At 53.0% G+C, this 7,500-nt stretch overlaps 1 protein-coding gene across 1 annotated transcript in view; it reads left to right on the top strand.

Annotated features, from left to right (window-relative positions):
* The window catches only part of LOC121840715 (zinc finger MIZ domain-containing protein 1-like), a 384,796-nt gene that overhangs the window by 331,757 nt on the left and 45,539 nt on the right, over positions 1 to 7,500 (top strand). Inside the window, 1 exon segment of the mRNA XM_042305641.1 lies at positions 6,829 to 6,967. Within this exon segment, the coding sequence (XP_042161575.1) occupies positions 6,829 to 6,967 (139 nt within the window).

The following is a 7,500-nucleotide window of genomic DNA, read 5'->3' as shown; positions in this document are numbered from 1 at the left end:
AGTTGTAATGATGTGCAAATAGTTAAAGTACAAAAGGAAAATGAATAAACATAAATATGGGTTATATTTATAATGGTGTTTGTTCTTCACTGGTTGTCCTTTTCTTGTGACAACAGGTCACACATCTTGCTGCTGTGATTTGTTGTATTTCACCCAGTAGATATGGGAGTTTAACAAAATTAGATTGGTTTTTAAATTCTTTGTGGATCTGTGTAATCTGAGGGAAATATGTATCTCTTAATTATATGGTCATACATTGGGCAGGAGGTTTATGAGGTGCAGCTCAGTTTCCACCTCATTTTGTGGGCAGTGTCTCTCTCTCTCCTCAATGTACCCTGTCATTGCTCAGCTCACACACACCGGTGTTTTGATTGCTCTCTCGCTCGCCCTCCCTCTCTCCCTCTCAGTATAATTCCTCCTGCGGGTCTCAGCGGCACGGTTTGGGGGCAACTGGTGGGACATGTTTATCAACATGAGAGAGGGGTGATTTATCCTGGTTAGCCTCTTGTTGTAACAGAATAATGATAGAGGTGAGTTAGCCTCTGGCAGGGTAGCCTAGTGGTTAGAGCGTTGGACTAGTAACTGAAAGGTTGCAAGTTCGAATCCCCAAGCTGACAAGGTACAAATCTGTCGTTCTGCCCCTGAACAGGCAGTTAACCCACTGTTCCTAGGCCGTCATTGAAAATAAGAATTTGTTCTTAACTGACTTGCCTAGTAAAATAAAGGTAAAATTTAAAAAAATGAAAATTGTTGTAACAGAATAATGGTAGAGGTGAGTTAGACTGGTTAGCCGCTTGTTGTAACAGAACACTGGTAGAGGTGAGTTAGCCTGGTTAGCCTCTTGTTGTAACAGAATAATGGTAGAGGTGAGTTAGCCTGGTTAGCCTCTTGTTGTAACAGAATAATGGTAGAGGTGAGTTAGCCTGGTTAGCCTCTTGTTGTAACAGAATAATGGTAGAGGTGAGTTAGCCTGGTTAGCCTCTTGTTGTAACAGAATAATGGTAGAGGTGAGTTATCCTGGTTAGCCTCTTGTTGTAACAGAATAATGGTAGAGGTGAGTTAGCCTGGTTAGCCTCTTGTTGTAACAGAATAATGGTAGAGGTGAGTTAGCCTGGTTAGCCTCTTGTTGTAACAGAATAATGGTAGAGGTGAGTTAGCCTGGTTAGCCTCTTGTTGTAACAGAATAATGGTAGAGGTGAGTTAGCCTGGTTAGCCATGTTGAATGGCAGCCAGGTCCTCAAATTGATGGCTCCATCACAGTTGTACCTCTCTCCTTTGTTTCAACAGCGCTAGCTAAATACACTGTCCAGCCTTACCGCTGTTCTGCCTTTGTTTCCCCCCTCCGTTTAGGTCTTCAATCTCTCCTCTTGTACCTTGTGTTGTGAATGACACCTGAAAAAGAGCTGATAGGGTTTGATAACGGCTTGATCATTCCCAGTCCCAACCCTTTCCCTAGTTACAGCCCCAGTCCCAACCCTTTCCCTAGTTACAACCCCAGTCCCAACCCTTTCCCTAGTTACAGCCCCAGTGCCAACCCTTTCCCTAGTTACAACCCCAGTGCCAACCCTTTCCCTAGTTACAGCCCCAGTCCCAACCCTTTCCCTAGTTACAACCCCAGTCCCAACCCTTTTCCTAGTTACAGCCCCAGTCCCAACACTTTCCCTAGTTACAGCCCTAGTCCCAACCTTTTCCCAAGTTTACAGCCCAGTCCCAACCTTTTCCCTAGTTATAGCCCCAGCATCAGCCTCACAACCACCACCACCCCCTTCCCCAGCCCTAACCCAGCCTCAGTTTATCCCTGACCTTAACAATACCCATAAATCCCCAGCCCCAAACCAGGCTAGGTGTAACCCAGTCTCCCTAACCCAGGCCAGCCCTAACCCAAGCCAGCCCTAACCCAGGCCAGCCCTATCCCAGGCCAGCCCTATCCCAGGCCAGCCCTAACCCAGCCCAGCCCTAACCCAGGCCAGCCCTATCCCAGGCCAGCCCTAACCCAGGCCAGCCATAACCCAGGCCAGCCATAACCCAGCCCTAAAGCAGGCCAGCCCTAACCCAGGCCAGCCATAACCCAGGCCAGCCATAACCCAGCCCTAAAGCAGGCCAGCCCTAACCCAGGTAAGCCCTATCCCAGGCCAGCCCTAACCCAGGCCAGCCCTAACCCAGGCCAGCCATAACCCAGCCCTAAAGCAGGCCAGCCCTAACCCAGGTAAGCCCTATCCCAGGCCAGCCCTAACCCAGGCCAGCCATAACCCAGCCCTAACCCAGGCCAGCCCTAACCCAGGTAAGCCCTATCCCAGGCCAGCCCTAACCCAGGTAAGCCCTATCCCAGGCCAGCCCTAACCCAGGTAAGCCCTATCCCAGGCCAGCCCTAACCCAGGTAAGCCCTATCCCAGGCCAGCCCTAACCCAGGCCAGCAATAACAGAGCAGTCTGTCTCCTGGCACCTGCCTTGCCAGAGTATGGAGGGAGGGAGGGAGGGAGGGAGGGAGGCAGGGAGGGAGGGAGGGAGGGAGGGAGGGCGGGGAGGGAGGGAGGGAGGGAGGGAGGGAGGGAGGGAGGCAGGGAGGGAGGGAGGGAGGGAGGGCGGGGGGGCGGGAGGGAGGGAGGGAGGGAGGGAGGGAGGGAGGGCGGGAGGGAGGGAGGGAGGGAGGCAGGGAGGGAGGGAGGGAGGGAGGGAGGGAGGGAGGGAGGCAGGCAGGGAGGGAGGGAGGGAGGGAGGGAGGGAGGGCGGGAGGGAGGGAGGGAGGGAGGGAGGGAGGGAGGGAGGGAGGGAGGGAGGGAGGGCGGGGAGGGAGGGAGGGCGGGAGGGAGAGGGAGGGAGGGCGGCGGGAGGGAGGGAGGGAGGGAGGGAGGGAGGGAGGGAGGGAGGGAGGGAGGGAGGGAGGAGGGAGGGAGGGAGGGAGGGAGGGAGGGAGGGAGGGAGGTAGGGCGGGAGGGAGGGAGGGAGGGAGGAGGGAGGGAGGGAGGGAGGGAGGGAGGGAGGGAGGGAGGGAGGGGGGAGGGAGGGAGGGAGGGAGGGAGGGCGGGAGGGAGGGAGGGAGGGAGGGAGGGAGGGAGGGGATGAAAAACCCAGCTGCCTCTGTGCCTGGGCCCTGTGAGGCTTCTAAATGAGAGGGAGGAGATGGAGAGAGGAGGAGAGGCAGGAGGGGAGGGAGAGAGAGACTGCTGGCACCATCTGGACATGTCTTCTGTATTCCAGCCCTCATCTTTACACAGAGCCAGGCTGGTGTCTTTACACAGAGCCGGGCTGGTGTCTTTACACAGAGCCAGGCTGGTGTCTTTACACAGAGCCAGGCTGGTGTCTTTACACAGAGCTAGGCTGGTGTCTTTACACAGAGCCAGGCTGGTGTCTTTACACAGAGCCAGGCTGGTGTCTTTACACAGAGCCAGGCTGGTGTCTTTACACAGAGCCAGGCTGGTGTCTTTACACAGAGCCAGGCTGGTGTCTTTACACAGAGTCAGGCTGGTGTCTTTACACAGAGTCAGGCTGGTGTCTTTACACAGAGCCAGGCTGGTGTCTTTACACAGAGCCAGGCTGGTGTCTTTACACAGAGCCAGGCTGGTGTCTTTACACAGAGCCAGGCTGGTGTCTTTACACAGAGTCAGGCTGGTGTCTTTACACAGAGTCAGGCTGGTGTCTTTACACAGAGCCAGGCTGGTGTCTTTACACAGAGCCAGGCTGGTGTCTTTACACAGAGCCAGGCTGGTGTCTTTACACAGAGTCAGGCTGGTGTCTTTACACAGAGTCAGGCTGGTGTCTTTACACAGAGCCAGGCTGGTGTCTTTACACAGAGTCAGGCTGGTGTCTTTACACAGAGTCAGGCTGGTGTCTTTACACAGAGTCAGGCTGGTGTCTTTACACAGAGCCAGGCTGGTGTCTTTACACAGAGTCAGGCTGGTGTCTTTACACAGAGTCAGGCTGGTGTCTTTACACAGAGCCAGGCTGGTGTCTTTACACAGAGCCAGGCTGGTGTCTTTACACAGAGCCAGGCTGGTGTCTTTACACAGAGCCAGGCTGGTGTCTTTACACAGAGCCAGGCTGGTGTCTTTACACAGAGCCGGGCTGGTGTCTTTACACAGAGCCGGGCTGGTGTCTTTACACAGAGCCGGGCTGGTGTCTTTACACAGAGCCAGGCTGGTGTCTTTACACAGAGCCAGGCTGGTGTCTTTACACAGAGCCAGGCTGGTGTCTTTACACAGAGCCAGGCTGGTGTCTTTACACAGAGTCAGGCTGGTGTCTTTACACAGAGCCAGGCTGGTGTCTTTACACAGAGCCAGGCTGGTGTCTTTACACAGAGCCAGGCTGGTGTCTTTACACAGAGCCAGGCTGGTGTCTTTACACAGAGCCAGGCTGGTGTCTTTACACAGAGTCAGGCTGGTGTCTTTACACAGAGTCAGGCTGGTGTCTTTACACAGAGCCAGGCTGGTGTCTTTACACAGAGCCAGGCTGGTGTCTTTACACAGAGCCAGGCTGGTGTCTTTACACAGAGCCAGGCTGGTGTCTTTACACAGAGCCAGGCTGGTGTCTTTACACAGTGTTCAAATGAAAGGAGATCTAACTTTGGGGGTTAGAAGCTCTCAGAATTCTCTCTCTTTCTCTTTCTCTTCTCCCTCTTGTCTTTCCATCTCTTGCCCTTATCTCTCACACAGACATGGCACAATAGTCAGTCAGTCCCTGTGTGCTTGTGTTATATTATACTGATATGATTGAACCCTGACCCCTGTTTACTGTCACTGAGTCTCGCACTGATGTTACTGACCCCTGACCCCTGTTTACTGTCACTGAGCCTCACACTGATTTTACTGACCCCTGACCCCTGTTTACTGTCACTGAGCCTCACACTGATGTTACTGACCCCTGACCCCTGTTTACTGTCACTGAGCCTCACACTGAGTTTACTGACCCCTGACCCCTGTTTACGGTCACTGAGCTTCACACTGATTTTACTGACCCCTGACCCCTGTTTACTGTCACTGAGTCTCACACTGATGTTTTTTTTGTTAATTTTAAATAACCTTTATTTAACTTGGCAAGTCAGTTAAGAACAAATTCTTATTTACAATGACGGCCTAGGGAAGCAGGGAGGGAGGTAGAGGGAAGGAGGTAGGGAGGGAGGGAAGCAGGGAATCAATGAGGTAGATAGAGAGGTAGGGGGAAGGAAGGAGGGAGGTAGGGGGAAGGAGGGAATCAGTGAGGTAGATAGAGATGTAGGGAGGGAGATAGGGAGGGAAGGAGGGAGGGTGGGAGGTAGGGGGAAGGAGGGAGGGAGGTAGGGGGAAGGAGGGAGGGAGGTAGGGAAGCAGGGAATCAGTGAGGGAGGGAGGGGGAGGGAGGGAGGGAGGGAGGGGGAGGGAGGGAGGGAGGGAGGGAGGGAGGGAGGGAGGGAGGGAGGGAGGGAGGGAGGGAGGGAGGGAGGGAGGGAGGGAGGGAGGGAGGGAGGGAGAGGGAAGGAGGGAATCAGTGAGGTAGATAGAGATGTAGGGAGGGAGGGAAGGAGGGAGGGAGGTGGAGGGAAGGAGGGAATCGGTGAGGTAGGTAGAAAAGTAGGGAGGTAGGGGGAAGGAGGGAGGTAGGGAGGGAGGTAGAGGGAAGGAGGGAATCGGTGAGGTAGGTAGAGAAGTAGGGGGAAGGAGGGAAGGAGGTAGGTAGCGGGAAGGAGAGAGGGAGGTAGGGAGAGATTAAGTCCTTCTGAGGGATCTGTAGGGCCAGACTGAACCCTAGTGGACAAGGACAGAAGTGACACTGATTTGGCTGGTTTGGTACTGGAGCAGTAGTTTTCAAAACATTCCTGGTGGACCCCCCCCCAGATGTTTCACAATGTTGTTGTAGTCCTGAACTGTCTCACCTGATTCACCTAGTAAAGGGCTTGATGATTAGTTGACAGGTGGAATCAGGTGCTGATTCTGGAATATATCACATTCCTGGATCAACTGGAGGTCTCAGAGGAGAGAGAGGAGAGGAGAGGAGAGGAGAGGAGAGGAGAGGAGAGGTTTGAGATCCCACCTGTACTAATGCACTTTGTGGGACGTTCTGCACTGGTCAGCTGGTGGTCCATTACATTTCAATGTGTTTGTTGTTGATTTTCTTCCATCTGTCCTTTCTCTCTCACACCTCTGTGGGAGGTCTAGCTGTGGAGGGCTGTTTTACTGCCCAAATCACACCCTATTCCCTATGTGCTGCAGAGGAGAAGGATGAGAGGAGAGGGATGAGATGAGGAAAGGAGAGTGATGAGGGAGGAGAGAGGGATCAGAGAGAGATCAGAGAGAAGAGAGGGATCAGAGGAGAGGAGAGGAGAGGAGAGGAGAGGAGAGGAGAGGAGAGGAGAGGAGAGGAGAGGAGAGGAGAGGAGAGGAGAGGAGAGGAGAGGAGAGGAGAGGAGAGGAGAGGGAGAGAGAGGAGAGGAGAGGAGAATACCGTGCCATTGGGGATGCATCCTATCTGTGCTAATATCACTCCTCACAGAAGTGGATTTTAAACAGTCAGGACTAATGTGTACTCATCCCTCTGTCCTCTCATCCCTCTCCTCTCCTCCTCTCATCCCTCTCTACTATTATCCCTCTCTCCTCTTATCCCTCTCTCCTCTCCTCGTATCCCTCTCTCCTCCTCTCCTCCCCCTCATCCTTCTATCCTCTCCTCTCTCCTTCTCTCATCCCTCTCAACTCTCATCACTCTCTCTTCAACTCTCATCCCTCTCTCCTCTCTTTTCCTCTCAACTCTCATCTCTCTCTCCTCAACTCTCACCCCACTCTCCTCTCCTGTCATCCCTCTCTGCTCTTCATCCCATTTCATCTCTCCTCTCTCTCCTCTCTCCTCCCCTCCTCCTTCCAGCCTTGTTGTCGTCTTGGTGTGAGGAGCTGGGTCGTCTCCTCCTCCTCCGTCATCAGAAGAACAGACAGAACGAACCACCCCAGGGGAAGGTTCCTATGCAGCTCACCATGCACTCCATGAAGCCCACCCTGTCACACAGGTCAGTACACACACACACACACACACACACACACACACACACACACACACACACACACACACACACACACACACACACACACACAGGTAGACACACACACACACACACACACACAGGTAGACACACACACACACACACGCAACACACACATGTAGACACACACACACACACACACAGGTAGACACACACACACACACACAGGTAGACACACACACACACACACACAGGTAGACACACACACACGTTGCTCACTTCTTCTGAGGCTTAACCAACTAGGCTCGTAATTTAACAATTGTATTCATATTTACAGATGATACAAGTTTGTAATTAAGGCAGTTGAAAGTTCACATCTTCCAGAAGTATTTCTGTCAAAAAACACATTTTGGTTAAAAAATGTTTACGTTCCTGTGAAGTAATGACACATACGCCTACTTTCCTGAATCGGGTCACATTTTTTTTAAACATTTGCCAGGAAATGCAGCTCTGTCTCAGGTTCTGCTGTGGTGCAGTGGTTGCACAGCCTTTCCTCTACA

Source organism: Oncorhynchus tshawytscha, linkage group LG24 (assembly GCF_018296145.1).
Source record: "Oncorhynchus tshawytscha isolate Ot180627B linkage group LG24, Otsh_v2.0, whole genome shotgun sequence".
Taxonomy (NCBI): Eukaryota; Metazoa; Chordata; class Actinopteri; order Salmoniformes; family Salmonidae; genus Oncorhynchus; species Oncorhynchus tshawytscha.
Note: the sequence above shows the minus strand (reverse complement) of the source record. Positions and strands in the feature narration are given on the sequence as shown.